The 22,372-nt window shown below is 41.4% G+C and overlaps 2 protein-coding genes and 1 long non-coding RNA gene across 3 annotated transcripts in view; 2 read left to right on the plus strand and 1 right to left on the minus strand.

The window, feature by feature from the left end:
• Window positions 1-22,372, plus strand: part of TXNDC12 (thioredoxin domain containing 12) — a 29,344-nt gene that overhangs the window by 1,882 nt on the left and 5,090 nt on the right. Inside the window, exons 2-4 of the mRNA XM_077844957.1 lie at window positions 11,899-11,959; window positions 20,378-20,430; window positions 21,421-21,494. Of these exons, the coding sequence (XP_077701083.1) occupies window positions 11,899-11,959; window positions 20,378-20,430; window positions 21,421-21,494 (188 nt within the window). The remainder of the gene's footprint in view (window positions 1-11,898; window positions 11,960-20,377; window positions 20,431-21,420; window positions 21,495-22,372) is intronic.
• On the minus strand, window positions 31-14,177 carry LOC144281961 (uncharacterized). The gene is made up of 6 exons (XR_013350344.1): window positions 13,675-14,177; window positions 11,498-12,292; window positions 10,038-10,092; window positions 9,672-9,845; window positions 1,564-1,683; window positions 31-120 (listed from the first exon to the last, which is right to left on the minus strand). It is a non-coding gene; the product is annotated as an uncharacterized LOC144281961 (long non-coding RNA).
• Window positions 14,184-15,995, plus strand: KTI12 (KTI12 chromatin associated homolog). Its single transcript, XM_077844946.1, has one exon. It carries the CDS (start codon window positions 14,228-14,230, stop codon window positions 15,245-15,247), a length of 1,020 nt encoding a protein of 339 aa, XP_077701072.1. The 5' UTR covers window positions 14,184-14,227; the 3' UTR covers window positions 15,248-15,995.

Below are 22,372 nucleotides of genomic sequence, written 5' to 3' on the forward strand. Positions count from 1 at the left end.
AGATCCCTTGGTTCCATGTCTGGGGCCTCAGCTGAGCAAGTGGCTTCTCCATGTGGTTTTTTTTTTTCATGGGCAAGGCGTGGGCTTCCTCACAGCATGACAACTGGATTCTAAGAGTGCCTGCTCCAAGAGAACAAGGTGGAAGTGCATTGCATTTTTATCTAGCCTTACAAACCATAGCATGACTTCCACTGCAAGGACATGTTCAAGGGGAAGGACCCCCATGGAAGCAACGTTGAGGGTCACTTTGTAAGAAAGCCCCAGTACGCCAAGACCATTTCTGTCTCATTTATGCTCAGGAATATTTGTTGGAAGAAGAAATGAATGAGACACCTGATCATTGAGATCCCTGTCTTTTCAGCTTCTAGTCTGAAGACTGTCAAGACAAGTAGGCAAGCAGTTGCAGACACTAGCATCTTTACTGTGGGCAGGAGGTTCTAGGAGAGCCATCCTGAGGAAGGAGGTCTGTGTTGTGAGGATTCAGTGGAAAAATGAAAGGCACTTAATATTGTGTTGGAAACTTAGAAAGCTAAATTTAGTTAATATTTATTATTATGTCCTCCCAAGGAGGAATATTTAATTGTTCCTGAAAGGAATTAATAATGTTTCAAACTTTTGTTTTTTGTGTCTCTTGGGTATGGATTCTTGGGAAATAGAGCCCATGTACCCAAAATGTGCTACCTGAAGCAGTGGTTCCTGAAAATTCTGATGAGTTAAGATTTCTTCCCAGATGTTTCCAGGAGATGGTCTGTTGGTTTATATGGAGGAGAGACCGAATGACCGTACTGTTTTCATTAAGAACAGGAAGTATGGTGGTGTGTTGTGAGCACTGGATGAATCAGGAGGCTGGGATTTAATGCTAGTCAGACCATGTAGCCAGCTCTGGTCTTCCCTGGGGACTCCTTATTGAATGAGAGTGTTGAACTAGAGATAATTCCTGAGAGTCCTTTCAAATCTAACATTATGGTGTTCTCGAATATATCTGACTCTTGAGCAACATAAGGGCAGGGCTGCTGATCCCCCCACACTCCATAGTCAAAAAAATCAACATATAACTCTTCCAGAACTTTACTGATAGCTTTCTATTGATCAGAAGCCTTACCAATAACATAAACAGTCAAGATATTTTTTATGTTATATGTATTATATACTGTTTTTATATCATAAAGTAAGCTAGAGGAAAAAAGTTAAAATCATAAGGAAGAGAAAATACATTCATGGCACTGTATTATAAAAAAATCCACATATAAGTAGATTCATGCAGTTCAAACCCATGTTGTTCAAGGGTCAACTATAATTTTTGTCGTTCTCTGTGTCCTAAAAATTTGGAATATTATCACCTGTGGGGAGGATTGTAATGACTAATGTTTTCTGTACATTTATTATATTTCAGGCACTGTTGCGTGCATTTTTCATGTATTGACTGGTTTGATCCTCATGATAACCCTCTAAGATGGGTAGTATTTTTTCTCATAATCCTCATTTCACAGATGAACAACCCAAAATGGGGGCCCTCTGAACCCTAAATGGGGCAAGGGAGTCAGCTGATAAATGGGTACAAACCCCAGACGCCATGCTTGTAAGCCATGTACCACTCCGGCCTCAGAGTGCAGGAACTCCAGTAGAGCCTTCGCAGGAGAAATGGGAAGGCTCTTAATGGGGGTGGTTCTTGTGCTCTCCCACCTGAAACAGAAACGGAGGACTTTGTCAAGTCTCTGGAATAAAAACTTAGCACTGACACATATGAAGGGTTTACCTTCCACACTATGCCCCTTCACAATAGTCCTGTGGGGTCGATATTTTGTTAGTCATATTATGCATTTGTGAAAGCAGAGGATGGAGCTAGGATTCCAACCCGGGGCTGCTCCACTGCAGTTGGACTCTACTCCCTCAGCCACAGTGTTTTTCTACCTCTCAGGTACCGTGTTGCTTGTTTTAGAGGCTTGGCTACAGCTCTGACACCTGACCCTTTATTTCGTCAGCCTGGGAGGTTGTGTAATAAATACTTTTCTGATATCTCCCACTTCGTTCATGAAAACAATTTTAAGATGAAGGCCTTGGAATTTCTGATATAAAAGCCATGTTTAGAAAGGGTCCCTTCCCCTCCTCCCCCTTTAAAGGTGATGTTTTAGGGAAAGGGCAGCTGGATGTGGGCGCCTTCGGCTCACCTTGCAAGTAGTGGCCTACGTGAAGTGGCTGTGCCTGTGCCACATCAGGAACTGGACTGTCATCCCGTGTTCCACGTTGGAACGCGTGAATGCATGTGTGGTGTCAGGGAAGTGGGTGGTTTTAGTGACAAGGTTAACCCTGTACACTTTAAGTTATTTTTGAAGGAAAGCAAAAACACCCAGTTTTCCAGATCTGAAGTCAGTGTTTTCATTCTGCTTTGGTGAGGCCATATTCCTTCATTGTTTGTTCACTCAATCTTTGCTAGACAGGCAGTAGAGCACGTGGCTACCGCCTGGAGTCTTGACCTGGCTCTGCCACTTACTGGCGGTGTAACCTTGGGCAAGCTGCTTAACTTCAGCTTCCACATCTGTAAAATGGGGATACTTAGAGTTTCCATGTGAAAGCATGGAAAACAGTACTTGGCACATAGTGAATGCAATATGGATTAAATGATAGTGGTGATTACTACTATTATGAAAAATTACAATGTAATTTTTATTTTTTCAAGATTTTATTTTTAAGTGATCTCTACACCCAATGTGGGGCTCAAACTCACAACCCCATGATCAAGAGTTGCATGTTTTACTGGCTGAGCCAGGGAAGTGACCCTTTGATGTACTTTTTTTTTTTTTAAACTATCTATTTGTTAGAGGACGTGCACAAGTGGGGGGAAGGGCGGAAGGAGAGGGAGAAGCAGGCTCCCCGCAGAGCATGGAGCCTGATGCAGGGCTCAATTCCAGAACCCTGAGATCATGATGTGAGCCTAAGGCAGACGTTTAACTGACTGAGCGACCCAGGTGCCCCTCCAATGAACTTTTTAATATGAATTTCCAAAGAAGTTTTGTACATGTAGTGAAGTGTTTCAAATTATGCTGTCGAGTATTTTCTTGTTCATACTTTATCTCCATTATTGATTGGGAAGTTGACATTCTAGTTCTATTCTTTTAGTGGTTACTTTTGAAATTTTATTTGCATACTTACAAAATGTAACATTAATACCCTAACCCTCTAATGGTAAGAGGTTCTTAGAGCATTTCAACTTCAGTCACCTCCTCTTTACTTATTAGCAATTGTAGTTCAGTGCTTTAGTTTTGTTTTGTTTTTTTTAACTCTACAAATTGAGCATTAACATTTTTTTGTACAGAAAATATTTAGATTTATCTACATGTTTGTCAGTTTCTTTGTTCACTATTCCTTGTATCAGGTCTTCTGGAATCATTTTCTTCCTGAAATGTGCCTGTTTTTTTATTCTTTTAGTTTCTTTGGTTCTTCTCCCCTAGAGGATTATTTCATACCCTTTGTCTTGGGAAGTATTTCCCAATACTTCCTCTACAGTCTTTGCTCTCAGCTGGTGACCATGCTTGCTATTTAATAGGAGACAAAAAAAAAAAAAAAAGAGAGAGAGAGACAGAAGCAGTTGGAAGAGGACTTTCAAAAATTGTCATCACTACATCTACCCACCTTCTAGTACTAGCGTCCGTATATTCTTCCTCCCCTGTCTGCTGGATAAACTATCTGTGCTCCTAGCAAAAGCTGATCCCCCTATTTGAGTAGTAACTCCCATTTTCTTTCACCTGTTCAAGATATTATTGACTGTTCCTTCCTGTATCATCAATTGTCCTACCTTTATTATGTCATTTTTCTTTTTTTTTTTTAAGACTTTATTCATGAGAGACACACAGAGAGAGAAAGAGAGAGAGAGAGAGAGAGGCAGAGACATAGGCAGAGAGAGAAGCAGGCTCCATGCAGGGAGCCCGAGGTGGGACTTGATTCCGGGGCTCCAGGATCAGGCTCTGGGCCAAAGGCAGGCATCAAACCACTGAGCTACCCAGGAGATCCCCTTATGTCATTTTTCTATCAGCTTTCAACAGCCCTATTCTTTCCTCTATATTTAATAAAAACCCTTCCTCTCCTCACTGTTCCCTCTGGTAGTTGCCAGCAAAATTCTGTGCAAGAGTTGTGGGCACTCCTCTAATTCTTCCCCTGGGCTACATTGATCTTGCTCTAAATCATGCTTTTATCCCACTCTACTAATCGAAACAGGTCTTGTCAAGGTCAGCATTATTCTCCACTTGCTAAACATTGTGATGATTTCTGATTTAACAGGAGCATCCGTTAAGTTGATTCATTCAAGTTGATCATCCTTCTTGAAATATCTTGGAAACACTTGGATTCCAGGGCTCCATCCATGGTTAGCTTTCTGCTGATCTCACTACCAGTTCCTTGTCTTGTCCTGTTGGTTCTTCTTGAACCTGACGTGGGAGTGCTCCAGGGCTATTAGACTCCCTCTCCATCTACACTCACTCCTTGGTGATCTTATTCAGTCTTAGGGCTTAACTAACATCCACATTCTGATAACTTTCCCTTGAATTTCAGCCTCAGACATTCAATTGCCTATTCAGCATCTCTACTTGGGTGTCTAGTAAGCATCTCAAAATGAACATATCCAAATTTGAACTCTTTATTTTATTTTTTTAAAGATTTTATTTATTTGAGAGATAGTCTCAAAGCACGAGTTGGCGGCGGGGGCAGAGGCAGAGGGAGAAGCAGACTCTGCTGAGCATGGAGTCAACACACTGGGCTTGATCCCAGGACCCTGAAATCATGACCTGAGCCGAAAGCAGTCACTTAACCAACTGAGCCACCCAGGTGCCCTTAAGCTCTTAACGTTTCTTTCCAAAATTCACTCTAACTCTCTCTCTCCCAATTCTGTTCATGGCAATTCCATTCTTCCAGTTGCCAAAGCCAAAACCTTACAGTTGTCCTTAACTCTCTCACCCCTTATCCATAGCAAAATCCTTTTGTCTTTGCCTTCGAAATATATCCATCCAGACTCCTATCATATCTCACACTCGTTACCATCTCAGCTGGCCCAAACCATTATCATCGTTTGCCTGGATTATTGCAGTATCCACTTTACTAGTCTCATTTATTTTTGCTTTCCCCATCTATATTAGTTTACTGGTGCTACAGTAACAAAGTACTACAGACTGTGGCTTAAACAGCAGAAATTTGTCTCACAGTCCTGGAGGCTAGAAGTATGAAATCAACAGGATGGGCTCCCTCTGAATAGTGAGGGATGGATCTGTGTTAGGCCTCTCTCCTTGTAGATGCTCTCCCTGTGTGCATATCTGTGTCCACGTTTCCCTTTTTTATATAGAGACCAGTCACACTGAGTTAGGGCCCACCCTGATGACCTCATTTCAACTTGATAACCTCTGTAAAGACCCTATTTCCAAATAAGATCACAGTCCTGGGGGTTAGGACTCCAATGTCCCTTTCTTATGAGATTCAATTCAATTCATAACACCCCACAATGGTCTGTTTTCAGCATAGAAGGTGAAATAATCCTAGACCACATCATGTTACCACTCTGCTCAAAACCCAAGAGCTTAGTAAAAGCTAGAGTCTTTACAGTGGTTTACGGGCTGGGCATTGTCTGCTCCCTCCTTTGCCTCTTTATTCTTCCTCCTTCTACTTCGAGGGACACCATTGTTTAGTGAATAAAAGCAAGGAATCTGGACCTTGCCTGCCTAGGTTCAGATCTCAGCTCTGATACTAGTGATAAAGAATTTGGGAAAGTTATTTAGACTTTGTGTCTCAGTTTGCTGATCTGTAAAATGGGATTCATAAGAGTACCTACCTCTAGGGTTATTATGAGGATCAATATTTGTAAAGTACTTAGAATAGTGCCTCCTTGCATATTATATTAATAGGAAATACTTGTAGCAATTCTCAATCCCAGATGCTGGAGTTCTTTAATGTATTCATTTTCCCAGTCCTCACAGCAATCCTAAAAGGTAGACACTGTTGTTATCCTCAGTTATCCACAGCTGAGGAAATTGAGGGTAAGTAATTTGCCCAAAGTCATGCAGCTAGTAAGCTGCAGCCCTAGGATTCAACCCAGGGAGTCTAGGTCCAGTTTATGCTCTTAATCGCTACCTATGTTTATGCTCTTGACCACTAATACTATGTAATGAATGTCTGTTTATTGAAATAATAGTTAATTGTGAATACTAGATGGTGGAAAAATACCTTAGTTTTTTTAAAACTCTCTGTTTTGCCCTTGTTTTTGATAGTTTTGCGAGGCACATAATTATAAGTTTAGAGATACTTTCTTTTCAGTATTTTGAAGTTGATACTCTGTTTTCTTCTGATTTCTAGTTTGCTCCTGTTGATTTTTTAAACTCTTTTGTAGGAGATATGTTGTCTTTGAACTGATTTTAAGGTCTTAATATTTTTGTGGTTCTGCAGTTTCACTACAGTTTAAATGTGTGTATTTTGATTTCATAATTTGTCCCAGTTATTATACATTGTGCTTCATATATCTGCAAATTCATGTTTTATCTCAGTTCTTGAAAATTCTCAGCTATTTTTTCTTTTTAAAAGATGCAAATGTATTTTAAGTGGGTAATACACTAACATGGTTTAATATTTCAAGAGGTATTTTTCCTTCCACTTTTGTTCCCCAATCAACCAGCGTCCACCCTAGTGATATTATTTTTTTCAGATATGTCCTTTTCTTTCATCTTTTCATTCTGAAACTATAATTTAAAAAATTATTTATTTACTTTTATAAAAGATTTTATTTATTTATTTGGGACAGAATATGAAAGAGAGGGAGAAGCAGACTTCCTGCTGAGCAGGGAGCCTGATGCAGGGATTGATCCTAGGACCTGAGATCATGACCAAAGCAGGAGGCAGCATCCCACCCAACTGAGCCACCCAGGTGCCTCCATTTATTGATGGAGGGAACAAGTGAAAGCCAGGGGGTGGAGCAGAGGGGAGGGAGGGAGAGAGAATCTCAAGACGACTCTATTGAGCATGGAGCTTGATGTAGGGCTTGATTTCACAACCCTGAGATCATGACCTGAGCCAAATTCAAGAGTCTGACACTCAACTGACTGAGCCACTGAGGTACCCCTGAAACTCCCAATTTTTTAATACTAGTTTTCTTGATCTACTCAATTTCTCTTGGCCTCTCCTTCACATTTTTTTTTTAAGATTTTATTTATTTATTCACGAGAGAGAGAGAGAGAGAGACAGGCAGAGGGAGAAGCAGGCTCCAAGCAGGGAGCCTGATGTGGGATTTGATCCTGGATCCCAGGATCACACCCTGAGCCAAAGGCAGATGCTCAACCGCTGAGCCACTCAGGCATCCCTCTCCTTCACATTTTCTATTGTCCTTATCTCTCTATGCTGCAGTCTGGATAACTTCTAATTTTTCTCCCCACCTGTCTCTAATTTGCTGTTTTAACCTATCCATTGAATTTTTTTATTTTAAAATTTTTAAAGTTTATTATATATATTATTTATTTTTAAGATATTATTTATTTATTCATGAGAGACAGAAAGAGAGAGAGAGAGGCAGAGACACAGGCAGAGGGAGAAGCAGGCTCCATGCAGGGAGCCCCATGTGGGACTTGATCCTGGGTCTCCAGGATCATGCCCTGGGCTGAAGGTGGCGCTAAACCGCTGAGCCACCTGGGCTGCCTATATTTATATTTATACATATATACATGTCTATATCTACCTATCTACACACACACACACACACACACACACACACACATTTTACTAATCTCTACACCCAGCATGGGACTTGAACTCACAACCTGGAGATCAAGAATTGCTCACTCTTGCAACTGAGCCAGCCAGGCACCCCTCCAATGTATTTTGTTTTTTGAGCAGTGTAAGGTCTATAGAAAAGTTGAGCTGAAAAAAGAGTGCCCATGTAAGTCCTCACTTTTCCCACTCTAGGGTTTTGGTTTTCTCTATTATTAACATTTTGCATAAATTTTGGCACATTTGTTACAATTGATGAGCCAGTATTGATACATTATTATTAACTAAAGTCCCTGGTTTACATTAGGGTTCACCTTTGTGCTGTACCTTCTATGGATTTTGACAAATATATAATGATATATATATGAATTTGCTAGGGCTGCCATAACAAATTCTACAGACTTGGTTCAACAAAAATTTATTTTCTCAGGTTCTAGAGGCTAGAAGTTCAAGGTCAGTGGTTGGCAGGATTGGTTTCTATGTGTAGATGGCTGTCTTCTTTTTGTGTCTTCACATGGTCTTCCCTTTATATGTGTCTATGTCCTAATCTCTTTTTAGAAGGACACCAGCTATAATGGATTAGGGCCCACACTAATGGCCTCATTTCAATTTAATTATCTCTTTAAAGATCCTGTCTCCAAGTACAATCATATTCTGAGGTATTGTGGTTTAGGACTTCAGCCTATCAGTTTGGTGGGGTAGACACAGTTTAGCCTGTAATAACGTATATCTGCCGTTACAGAATCATACAGAATAATTTCACTGCTATGAACATTCTGTGTTCCATCTACTCATCTGACCCTCCCTTATGAACCCCTGGCAACCACTGATCTTTTTACAATCTCATACTTTTGCCTTTTCATGAGTGTCACGTAGTTGGAATCATTTATTATGTAGCCTTTTCAGATTGGCATCATTCACTTTGCAATATGCATTTAAGGTTCCTCCATGTATTTTTGTGGCTTTATAGCTCATTTCTTTTTATCACTGAATATCCATTGATTTTTTTATTTCAGTAATTCAAAAAAACTTTTTTTTTTCTTTTTTAGAGAGAGAGAGAAAGAGAGAATGAAGCAGGGAGGGGGCAGAGGGAGAGGGAGAGGGAGAAAGAGAGTCCTAGGCACAAGCCCAGCACAGAGCTTGATCTCATGATCCTGTGATCATGACCTGAGCTGAAATCAAGAGTCAGACACTTAACCAACTGAGCCACTAAGCACCCCAACATTTTTTTGAAAGTAGGCTCCATGCCTAATGTGGGGTTTGAACTCACAACCTTGAGAACAAAGATCAAATGCTCTACTGACTTAGCCAGGTACTCTTATATATTTTTAATTTCTAAAAGTCCTGTTTGGTGCCTTTATAGATTTGCCTATTTATTTTGCATATTGCATTCCCATTTTTGTGATCCCCTGTGTTACTTCTTTAAACATTCATACATAGTTATTTTGTATCCAATGGCTGATAATTTTAATACCTGAAATCCTCAGGGGTCTAAATCTATCTGTTGCTTCTGCTGAATCTTACTTGTGGTAGCTTGTTTTCTTACATGTTTGGGGCTCTAGGATTGTAAACTCATAATTGTTGTTCATCTTTGGCTATTATGGAGGCCTAAAGAGGGGAGTACTTTACTCCAGACAGGTTTGGTATTGGATTTGCCTAGAAACCTGGGGGTATTACCACTTTAATCTTTTTTGAGTTGGTTTAATATTGAGTCTCAGATTTATCTTCTCCATTTTGCTCTATTGTAATGAACATTTGCTTTCAGGTCAGCCTTCCCTTTTGCCTGTTGTTCACTATTCTTCATCTGGTTTTAGCTTACTTTGGATTTGTGTTTATTACTGTGAGCCCAGTGAGTATATTTTGAAAGTCAATTTTATCTAGGATTTTATTGTTTTGTAGGTAGATATCCCTCCAGACTGTCTAGTTAGGCATCTCACCAAAGCAGGGTTCAGTTGCCTGAGTTTAGGTATTGAAAGGTAGAATGATGGTGATCAGTCACATTAGGCACCTTCTAGTTGTTCCAGTTTCACTCTCACTTAATCATTGACTCTTCAGGATTAGACTTTAGGCGCTTGGCAAATGACACGTTTTCTCTTGGCTAGCAGCCCATGCTGTTGGGAATGAAAAGTGATGATGATTAGTTTGGACACTGCCTCCATGTGCTAATCTGAATGATCTGTTTATTCCCCTGTGGTAACAATGATGAAAATTTGAATTTACTTCTGGGAAAGAAGGACCTGAAAAATAGTGTAATAACCGAGGGGTCATAAAATTGAAGTTTAAATCCCGGCTTGGCTATTTACCAGCAATGTGACCTGCTCCAGGTTGTGTAACTCCTCTGAGCCTTTGAAATCTCAGCTGTAAAGAAGAACAAACAAAGCTGCTATATACTGATCATTTATAAAATGTTAAGCAGTTTGCTAAGTTAATAACTATAGTATTTCTTATGTAATATTCAGTAACAATCTTATGAGATGTAGCTATTATTTTACTTATTTTACTGATGAGAAAACAGCAGTATAGGGAAACATAAAAAGGGTTATTGTTCAGGCCAAATTTAAATGAGATAATGTGTAGTTAACATGAGCACATATAAGGTCACCAATAAATGACAGCATTATTATAATCACTCAACATTTTCCAGATATCAAATTAGGTCATTTACATGGTATGGCCTAAATAAGATTCATTTACACAAAAAATATTTTATGGAGCACTTACTATGACCATGTGTAGTGCTCAACGCTGGGGAAACAGGAGGAAATAAGACAGATATGATCTCAGCCCTTAGAGAATTCCCTTTAGAGTGAGGGAGACAGGCACATAAACATTTACAATTCAGCCTGGGAACTGCTGTGATGGGGCAAGAATGGGGTGCTTTGGGAGTCAGGGAAAAAAAATTTTTTAAGATTTTATTTATTTGGGAGAGACAGAGCAAGCGAGCCTGAGCAGGGGGAAGGCAGAGAAAGAAGCCGACTCTCTACTGAGCAAGGAGCCCTATGTTGGGCTCAGTCCCAGGACCTTGAGATCATGACCTGAGCTGAAGTCAGATGCTTAACCAACTGATCCCACCCAGGTGCTCTGGGAGTAAGGGAGATTTACCAGAAGTAATGATGTGCTCTAGGTTTGTACTTGAAGAATGAATTGGAAGCAAGGGTGGAAGGAAAGGCAGAGGAGGCGGCAAGCCTAAGGAAATGAAAGTAGTTTTTGTATGTGGTTTTGTATGTATGTATGTAGTATGTTTTGTATGTAGTTTTGTATGTAAGCCTGGGGAGATGGGCAGATGCCATATTCTGAAAGGCTGTGTAAGGCCTGCTATCAGAGTTTGACCTTTTTTTTAGATAATTGGAGAGCCTCTGAAAGGTTTTTACCCAGCAGAGATGTGATTTTAAAAGATCACTCTGGCAGAAGTGTGGGGAATGACTAGCTTTATTTATTTTTTAAGATTTTATTTATTTAGTCATGAGAGACACAGAGAGAGAGAGAGGCAGAGACCTAGGCAGAGGGAGAAGCAGACTCCCTGTGGGGACCCTGATGCAGGACTCGATCCCAGGATCCTGGGATCACCACCTGAGCCAAAGGCAGACACTCAACCATTGAGCTGCCCAGATGTCCCAAGAGTAGCTTTAAATACTTTTATGTCATTTAATCTTTACACCAACACTTGGAGGTAGGTATTATTATCTTGATTTTAAAGATGAAGAAATTGAGACTTGGAGAATTTACTGTATTCACACATTTAATAGGTAGTAGAGTCACTTACCCATATATGTCTGACTCTAAATCTATGTTGCTGTATTGTCTTCAACTAGTAATGATTTGGATGACCTAATTTATGTTTACTCTGTAGAAAATTCTCATTCATTCTTATAGTATTATTTGCATACTCGGTGTTAGTTTACAAAGCATTTCACAGCCATTATTTAATCTTAAAAACTATGAATTAGGTGATGTTATCTCTGTTTTATAGATATAAAAGAAAATTGAGGTTGACCTTCAGTTGAATGGTCCTATACACCTAGAAAGTTGTGGAGCTGTGACTTGAACACCATGCTCTTTACAGAGGAAAGCTTTTTTATGGATATCTTGTGAACATGCCACATTTCTTTTTGAGTCTTTGCTCGTTGTTCATGGGTGAATGTTTATAAGGCTCTTTTCTTCCAGGTTTTGGAGATCACATTCATTGGAGGACACTAGAAGATGGGAAGAAGGAAGCAGCTGCCAGGTACAAGATACGGTTTTAAGTTATTTATAGTGGAAGGGATACCTGGCTGGCACAGTCAGATAGAGCATGCAATTCTTTTTTTTTTTTTTTTTTTTTTTGAGATTTTATTTACTTATTCATGAGAGACACACAGAGAGAGAGAGAGGCAGAGACATAGGTAGAGGGAAAAGCAGGCTCTGTGCAGGGAGCCCGATGTGGGACTCAATCCCAGGACTCCCGGATCATGGCCTGGGCTGAAGGCAGCCTCTCAACCGCTGAGCCACCCAGGCATCCCAGAGCATGCAGTTCTTAATCTCAGTGTTGTGAGTTCAACCGTTCAACCCCATGTTGGACCTAGAGATTTAAAAAAATACATTCAATAGGTTATTTATGCTAGTGAAACACTTTCCAGCCATCAGCTTAACATTAATTTCACATGAAAAGTTATGCCAGAGCCAGAACTTAGTAGTTGCCTGATGATAACAAAAAATACTAATACTAAGTGCTTATTTTGCACCAGACATTGAATAATTTGAATTAATTTATTTAATTCTCATAACAACTCTTTTGAGGTGGGTACTACTGTTACCTTCATTTTAGAGATGAGACAACTTAAGGCACAGAGCAGTTAAGTAACTTGCTTAAGATCACACAGCTAGTATGTGGTGGAGCCAAGATTCAAACCCAGGCACTCTGGCTTCGGAGCCTGCACTCAACCAGTAACCCACACTGCCTAACAGTCTCAAGGTGAATAGTATTAAGTTTCAGTTAGGTTTAGCCTATGCACTGATGCACATAGGTGATGCAAAGGAGGAAGAAAAGGCGGAGCAGGGGAGGGAAGGCTAACCACAGATCTAAGTGCTTTACATGCATTCATTTATTTAATCCTTATAACCTATGGGGTTGGTTCAGCCTGTGGAATAAGAACTGTTACTATTTTACACAAGAGGAAAATGAGACACTGATGATTAAATAACTTGTCAATAGATTATACAGCTAGTGACACAACCGGTACTTGAATGTTTTATACTATACTGGAGAGATACAAAGACCCAGTATATGTGCATCTACTTTATATATACACATCCTTGCACAGCAACACACTTCTGTACCTGCAAAATTACAGTTGACTTTTGAATAGTGCTAGGGGCGGTTAGGGATGCTCAAAATCTGCATGTAACATTTGAGTCCCCCCAAAACCGAAAACCGGTAACATAAACAGTCAATTAACACATATTTTGTATGTTATATGTATTACATACTGTATTCTTACAACAGAGTAAGCTAAAGGAAATCATAAGGAAGAGAAAATACATTTACGGTACTGTAAAAAAAAATCTGCATAATAAGTGTACCTGTGCAATCCAAGCCCTTGTTTTTCAACTGCATAATGCTTGCTTTGGCTAGAACAGATCCTACAGCTTCATGGCACGAGGCTCACACATTCTGTAGAGCAGGGTTACCAGACTTAACAAAGAAAAATAAGGACTCCCAGTTAAATTTGAATTTTGGGTAAACAAGGAGTAATTTTAAATATGCCCATTCAATATCTGAGAAATAGTAAAAATATTTTTTGTTGCTTATCTGAAATTCAAATTTAACCAGGCATCCTGTATTTAATCAGGCAACCTTACCAAGGAAGAACAAAAAATAGGTTTGAAGTTCTAAAGCAAATGACTACTCCTACATAAGGTCTTAAGTGAGTTTTGGGGGCACTTTGTTTTTCTCTTCCATACCTTTACATCCCAACCTACTCTATCCGTTGTAGGATGTCTGACTCTCCTTGTAGGTGCTTGATTTTTCCCGTTCAGACCCTTAACCACCTTCGCGGGAACTGCCTGGTGTTCATTTCCGAATTCCCAGTCGTGGAGAGGTTGAGTGATTGAAATGGTTATGGAGTTAACCGTTTCTGAGAGTCACTGGGTGTAAGGAATGGACGGAAACTAGCATTTGTTCCCGGTCCTGTGCTGAATATGGTGCGGACTGTCTTGCAGTGTTTAAGCTCCTTCAGGCCCCATTATGGATAATGGCCGGACTTCGCCTTTGGCCACAGAGGGCTCCCATCCTTTCGAGGCCTCTTGACATAACTAACCCGTCGTTCTAGTTTCCATCACTTTCCTGAGCGAGCAGGTCCTGGGTCTCCTCGGAGCCAACTCGTGTTGCCATAGCAACAGCAGGTCCCGTGGGACTCGGGTGGGGTCGGAAGTGCGTGGCCTTCCGGTTTGCGTCGGAGACGTCGGCCGCCCGGAAGTGACGCTCGGCGGCCGCGAACGGCCGCTCCCCGCCGGGATGCCGCTCGTGGTGTTGTGCGGGCTGCCGTACAGCGGCAGGAGCCGGCGCGCCGAGGAGCTGCGCGGGGCGCTGGCGGCCGAGGGCCGCGCGGTGTGCGTGGTGGACGACGCGGCGGTGCTGGGCGCGGAGGACGCGACCGTGTACGGCGACTCCGCCCGGGAGAAGGCGCTGCGCGGCGCCCTGCGAGCCGCGGTGGAGCGGCGCCTGAGCCGCCGCGACGTGGTCATCCTGGACTCGCTTAACTACATCAAGGGCTTCCGCTACGAGCTCTACTGCCTCGCGCGGGCGGCGCGCACCCCACTCTGCTTGGTGTATTGCGTGCGGCCGGGCAGTGTGAGCGCGGGGCCTCGGGCGGCGGCGGACCCTGGCCGGAATGGCGGTGCGGGTCAGAGGCCGCGCGCTGAGGACGGAGGGAGACCCCTGGCGGCGGGCGCCGCGGTCCGCAGGGAGCCCTGGGCCGCCGAGCCTCAGGAAGCGGAGCAGGAGACCGCGGCGCCCGCTCTCCCGGCTCTTGGGACTCCAGAATTCGAAGAATCTGCAAACCTCGGGTCCAGTGCGTCTTACCCCCCCGAGCTTATGGAAGCCCTGAGGGTGCGCTTTGAGGCTCCAGACTCTCGGAACCGCTGGGACCGACCGCTGTTCACCTTGGTAGGCTTAGAGGCGCCGTTGCCCCTGGCCGAGATTCGGGCTGCCTTGTTTGAGAACCAGGCCCCTCCGCCTCATCAGTCTACACAGTCCCAGCCCCTTGCCTCCGGCAGCTTTTTGCACCAGTTGGATCAGGTCACGAGCCAGGTGTTGGCGGGACTGATGGAAGCGCAGAAGAGCGCGGTCCCTGGAGACCTGCTTAAGCTTCCTGGCACCACGGAGCACCTGCGGTTTACCCGGCCTTTGACCATGGCAGAACTGAGTCGCCTCCGCCGCCAGTTTATTTCCTATACCAAGATGCATCCCAACAATGAGAACCTGCCTCAGCTGGCCAACATGTTTCTGCAGTATCTGAGCCAGAGCCTGCACTAGGGGCGGGGCGTGGCTCCTCGTCTAACCTCCACTACCCTAAATTTCTTGATCGACTAATTTCTTTATTTTTTAAAAAAAAATTTTTTTAATTTATTTATGATACTCACAGAGAGAGAGAGAGGCAGAGACATAGACAGAGGGAGAAGCAGGCTCCATGCACCGGGAGCCCGACGTGGGATTCGATCCCGGGTCTCCAGGATCGCGCTCTGGGCCAAAGGCAGGCGCCAAACCGCTGTGCCACCCAGGGATCCCTTGATCGACTAATTTCAGTGTCTGCAGGGCATGTTGATGTGTGGTGGCAGAGCTGCTGTGATTGATTTACTCACACTTTCCTCTGTGCTAGGCCTTGTGTTTACAGCATAGATTGAAACTAAAGAAAAGAGAGAACTGGCTCGGAGGATCTTGGCAAATTTCTCCAGGGGACAGTCAGGTGGACAGAGTTTGTTTAGATTGGGTTCTACTTGACAGACATGGATTTTCCCCATCTGAACTGTGGGAGCACAGACTGGATGGGTGGGTTGTCTTAAAACAGTTATGAACAAAACCTGAAGATGGCTCAGGTCTGCATCTGTACTGGCCTTTCTTTCATATCATAATTTTTTGAGTACTCTGCCTACTTTTTGCTAATCTGTCCCGGAGCCAAAGGTCACAGATATATCCACGGGTTTCTGTGCTTGGGAAGCTTTGGTTTTGGTGGAAGTGAAAGACAACTACTATTTCATCTAATAAAATCTTTTAGGAGAAGAAAGTTGGCTGGAATCTTTTTCACTTAATATAACTTAATGTTATTCATGTAACTTACTTAATATATGTGTATCTGAATGTTACGTCACTATTATGCCTTTGACCAAAGTAGTGCTTTGGCAGTGCTTAGTGAGAGACTATATATTTTGCTCTAGCTTAGGGCAATTAACACTTCTATAACTGTTGTGCTTCATTCTGTATTTCAAGGCAAGTATCACCGTAAGCTTCTTTAATTCTTTCATTGATTTCCTTAAATGGTGGGTACCTACCTTACCAGTACTTGTGATTTTCTTTTTTTTTTAATTTCTTTTTATTGGAGTTCAATTTGCCAACATATAGCATAATACCCAGTGCTCATCCCATCAAATGCCCCCCTCAGTGCCCGTCACCCAGTCACCCCAACCCCCGCCCACCTCCCTTTACACCACCCCTTGTTCATTTCCCAGAATTAGGAGTCTCTCGTGTTCTGTCTCCCTCACTGTTATTTCCCAAACATTTTCTCTCCTTTCTCCTTTATTCCCTTTCACTATTTTTTATATTCCCCAAATGAATAAGACCATATAATGTTTGTCTTTCTCTGATTGACTTATTTCACTCCGCATAATATCCTCCAGGTCCATCCATGTCGAAGCAAATGGTGGGTATTTGTCGTTTCAAATGGCTGAGGTAATATTCCATTGTATACATACACCACATCTTCTTTATCCATTCATCTTTCAATGGACACCGAAGCTCCTTCCACAGTTTGGCTGTTGTGGACATTGTTGCTATAAACATTGTGGTGCAGGTGTCCTGGTATTTCATTGCATCTGTATCTTTGGGGTAAATCCCCAGCAAGCACTTGTGATTTTCAAAGATAAATTAGAGGTAGTCTTTGCCCATGAGAACTAATAGTTTGGTGAAAAATACACACATGTAGACATGATTATGGGATGAAAAGGGCTGGTGGTTGCAGGATGAAGACAGAATGCTTTGGAAACCCAGAGGAGGAAAGGACTAATTAGCTGTTTGAGAGAAGGTCGTTTTGGGAAAGCTTCACAGAGGGTGAAGGCCATAGGTTTTGTAGGCCATAAGGTCTCTGTTGCAGCTTATTAACTGTAGCACATTGTAGCAGAAGAGCAGCCATATACAGTAAGTATGCAACAGTATATTTTAATACTACACCGAAAGGTAAAGTATGTTTATTCTTAACATACCACAAGGTACTATTTTTTAATTTGTTTTTCAACCATTTAAAAATGAAAAGGAATTTGTATCTGACAGCTCTACAGAAGCAGGTAGTGTGTTGAATCAGGTCTACAGACCCTAGTTTGCTGATGTCTGCTCTAGAAGGATAAATAGAAGTTTGCTTAGGAGAGAGGAGGGAGCAAGGCATTCTAAACTGCTCTGTAAGTGCATGGAGCTATTAAAAGGATGGGCTGCCTTGGTTGGTCATGTGTTTCTTCAGGCAGTCTGGACCACCCTTTGTTATATGAAATATATTGGATATATTATAATTATATATAACGTATTAGATGATACATTATAATTCCGGAATGAAATGGAGGCTTGGCCTAGGCAGCTTGTAAGGCCTTTTCCAACCTCTTCTCTGATTTAAAGTTAGTTAATTATTGATTGTGGATTGCCATCCTAAAATGAAGTAGACAGTAACAGAAAGAGCATTGGTTTTGGTGTCAGACTTCATGAATTAGTAAGTGGCAGAACCTAGGTTTTTTGGGGCCATATATTTAATCTCTTAGGAGTCTTAGTCTCAATTTTCTCATTTCTATTTGAGAACAGTAATAGTATATACCTTAGGATTGTTGTGAGGATTTATTTATTTTAAAAGATTTGTTTATTTATTTGAGAGAGAACACAAGCAGGGGAAGGGGCAGAGGGAGAAGGAGAAACAGACCCTCTGCTGAGCAAGGAGCCAGTAGTCCCAGGGCTTGACCCCAGGACTGTGAGGTCGTGACCTGAAACAAAGTCTGATGCTTAACTGACTGAGCCACCAGGCGCCCCTGTAGTGAGGAATTATTATTATTTTTTTAAGATTTTATTTATTCATGAGAGACACAGAGAGAGAGGCAGAGACAACAGGCAGAGGGAGAAGCAGGCTCCATGCAGGGAGCCCAACATGGGACTCAATCCTGGGGCTCCAGGATCAGGCCCCAGGCTGAAGGCAGCATTAAACCACTGAGCCACCTGGGCTGCCCTGTAGTGAGGATTTAAATGATATAATGCACGTAAAGTACATAGCGCAATGTATAAAATGGTTAGATTTTGGCTATTATTACTGTGATTACTTAGATCCCACTTCTCACATAAGTTTGCCCTGTTTGGTTTATAAGCTTTTACAAGTATTAGAGGCACAGATCCATCCCAGATTTGTAGTAGGTCTCTAATGAAGTAGGTAGTAGGTCTCTAATGAAGTAGCTGAATAATTCATTTGACAGTTACTAAATTAATTATGTATATTTGGAATAGTGCCTGCTACATAGTAAATGCTACATAAGTGTTTGTTATCAGTAATATTCTATGTGCCAGATGTAAGGCATGTGGAAAGAGCTAAGTTCTTAACCTTAGGAAACCCCAAGTCTGGGAGCTCCTGGGTGGCTCAGTCAGTTAAGTTTCCGACTCTAGGTTTCATCTCAGGGTCGTGAGCTCAAGCCCCATTGAGATCAGCCTCAGTGTGGAGCCTGCTTAAGTTTCTCCCTGCTCCTGTACCCGCTCCTTCCCGCCACATGTTTGTGCTCTCCCTAAATAAATAAATAGATCTTTAAAAACAAAAAAAGAGGGGTGCCTGGGTGTCTCAGTTGGTTAAGCATCTGCTTAGGGCTCAAGTTGTGATCTCTGGGTCCTGGGATCAAGCCCTGCTTTGGGCTCCCTGCTCAGCGGGGAGTCTGGTTCTCTCCCACCCACCCCCACCTTTTTCTTTCCTTTTTTTTTTAAAGATTTTATTATTCATTCATTCATTCATTCATTCATTCATTCATGAGCGACTCAGAGAGAGAGAGGCAGAGACACAAGCAGGCTCCATGCAGGGAGCCTGACGTGGGACTCAATCTGGGGTCTCCAGGATCAGGCCCTGGGCTGAAGGCGGCCCTAAACCGCTGAGCCACCCGGGCTGCCCTACTCCCCCCCCCCCCCGATCTCTCTCTTTTTCTCTCCCTCTCTCTGTCTCTCTCCCTTCTCTCTCTACATCTTCCCCAACTTGTGCTCTCTCTCACACTCTCTCTCAAATAAATAAAAAATCTTAAAAAAAAAAAAAGTCTTTCAGGGAGACAGGTAAGTAACAGAGTTCAAGGCAGTAAATGCATCGATTGTATTCTACAGTGTATGGTGGTCTGGTGATGCAGGGGTTGGATGATGAAGAAAGCCCCTGGCTGCTTACATAGCGCTCTCCTACAAGTTGGCATTGAGCCTTGACAACATAAGAGCTTCATCTGGCCAAGGCTGGTTCAGGTGGATTGTCTTGTTTATCATTTAAAAAAGAAAAAGATTTATAAATCTTTTGATTGTAAAAATTACATTTAATTATAGAAAATACAGAAAAAGTGTAAAATCCACAATCCCATTATCTAGGAAAAACTGCTATTATATTTTGGTACATTTCTGTCATTTCCTTTTAGGCTCTTTTCCTCTGTATATAGTTGTAATTTTAATCCAGACTACAGATGATAATTTTATATTCTGGTTTGGTTTATTTTATTTATTTATTTATTTATTTATTTATTTATTTATTCATTTATTTAAGATTTTTATTTATTTGTGAGAGACACAGGGGGAAAGAGAGAGAGAAAGAGGGGTGGGGGGAGGGCAGAAACATAGGCAGAGGAAGCAGGGAGCCTGCTGCGGGACCTGGACTCAATCCCAGGACTCCAGGAACACGCCCTAGGCCAAAGGCAGGTGCTACACTGCTGAGCTACCCAGGCATCCCTGTTTTTTTTGTTTTTGTTTTTTTTTGTTGTTTTGTTTTGTTTTGTTTTAAGTAAGCTCTATGCCCAACATGGGCTTGAACTCATGACTGTATCAGGAGTCACATGCTATACTGACTGAGTCAGCCAGGCACCCCATTCTAGTTTTTAATTTGATATAACTGAAAAATTTTACTAACATTTTCAATGATTACATAACCATATCTAGAAATACTGTAATTTGATGTTCTCTTCTACAGTCTCCCTAGCTTTAGGCCCAAATTTGCAGAATTTACAGGAATGTCAGAACTTACCAATAGTTTTATTACAATAATCTATATTGAATATTTAGGTTGCCGAAAATTTTTTTTAATCTAAATCATACTAATAAACGTCTTTGTACATTAACCTTGTCTTTATAAGGTGGTCATTAGGATAGACATAAAGAAATGGAATTACTAGATTGTAATTTTTTTGTTATCTTTTTAAGTGGCTTACCTCTGATGGTGATTATCCATAAGTCCTGGTGTGGAGCTTGCAAAGGTAAGTGCAAATAATCAAACTTCAAATGTGTTCTTTTTTTTTTTTAATTTTATTTATTTATTCATGAGAGACACAGAGAGAGGGGGGGCAGGCAGAGACACAGGCAGAGGGAGAAGCAGGCCCCATGCAGGGAGCCCGACGTGGGACTCGATCCCGGGATTCTAGGATCACACCCTGGGCTGAAAGTGGCACTAAACCGCTGGCCCACCCAGGCTGCTCTCAAATGTGTTCTTAAATAGTAACACTTTAAAAATACTAGCACAGATTTTGTCCTAGCACTGCTGATTGCTTTAAGGAATACCAAAGAAATATATGACATAGATTCCTTTCCCTCAAGAAGTTTGCAGTTATCTTTGCAAGGGGTTGGAGGGTAAAGCAATTGAGATATGATGAGGGAGAGTATGGGATTAGAGCTACAGTGGTCAATGGAGAATAGATATAGGAAACTGAAATAGAGACATAAGAAGTGATTAGGGAAGTCTTCCTGGAGGAAGTGGGAACAAAATTACAACCCACGTTTATTTGTGGTCTGTGTTCTTTCTGCTGTGCCACCTTACTGCTTTCCAGGCTTTTTTTTTTTTTTTTTTCCTTTATTTGGTATGCTATACTTAACAAAATCCTAGTTAGAAAAGGAGCATAAAATTAATGTAAATAGTGTAATTATATGTATATGTGGTAATGTTATTCTATTGTCTATTACTTCAATAGAAGTTATTGAAATGTGGCTATAAAAAGCAAATAGAAACTCATATGCCATTATTCTATATTTATGATAAAAGCTTCAGAGAAATGAAGTCAGTCGCTCCAGGTCACATACCTATGTTTGTAAGTGGCAGAAGCATGACCAGAGTTCAGGTGTCCTGATTTCTGGTTCTTAGGGTTTTTTTAAAAATAAAAAAAAAAGGTCCAGTTATTTGAATCAACTCAGCAAATTAGGGTTTGAATATGACAATGATGTTTTCTTCTATTCCAAAATCTTTTTCCCTCTAGCTTTAAAGCCCAAATTTGCAGAATCTACAGAAATTTCAGAACTTTCCCATAATTTTGTTATGGTGAATCTTGAGGTAAGACTTTGAGAGTTTCTCCTTGCTATGATTTTAAGTCTTTGCTGTTTTAAAATTATCATCATTAGTGGTATAAAATCATATTCAGCGGATCTGGCTTCGTTATGAGAGCGTTTTCCTCTTGAACTGTAATACTAAGTCTTGTGTCAGTGTAGAAAGCCATCCAGCCTCCATTTGTTGGAGGAAGAAGAGAGAAATTGGATAAGATAACTAAATTTTAAGGTCCCTTCAATCTTAGTCTATGATTATGACATGTTTTACATCTTTTTTTTTTTTTTTTTATGTTTTACATCTTTGTGTGGCTAAACTGAAAGTATAGTAGTAACACATGCAGGACACAGAACCCTGCAAAATGTGATGCAGCTGAGCCCCTTCTCTGTGCTGGGCTTGTATGTAAAACCTTTCTGTTTCATGAACTATCCTTTATGTACTTGACATAGATTACAGGTCTTGTAGTCTCAAGTCAGAATATCAGATTTTAGAAGGGATTTTTCGGCCACTGGTAATAGCCATTTTACAGAAAGAGCATCTTGGGACCGAAGGAATGAGTTGATTTAGTCAAGATCGTAGAGCCAAGTGATAAGAATAGGTACTATGACCTAGCTATGCTTCCTTTTAGGCTGTACTCTTCAAATGAGGGATGTTTAGATGCTCTATGATGCAACTTCTAGCCCTGAGTTTCTATAAAGATAATATTTACTTACACATAGGACTGGAAGTCTTTTGAGCATGTTAATGGGGAATGTTGAGGCAGCTAAGGGATTGCTTATGTAACTAATGGATAGCCTGAATGCTGACACACCTCACTCAAGGCAAAATTATATTACAGTTTGAAGAAATCCCATTTAACTCCTAAATGGGATCCACACCAAGAATGA

This window comes from Canis aureus, chromosome 13 (assembly GCF_053574225.1).
Source record: "Canis aureus isolate CA01 chromosome 13, VMU_Caureus_v.1.0, whole genome shotgun sequence".
NCBI lineage: Eukaryota > Metazoa > Chordata > Mammalia > Carnivora > Canidae > Canis > Canis aureus.

Excerpts from the sequence above, each read along its gene's own strand:
- KTI12 (XM_077844946.1), top strand. The coding sequence starts at position 14,228 with ATGCCGCTCGTGGTGTTGTGCGGGCTGCCGTACAGCGGCAGGAGCCGG.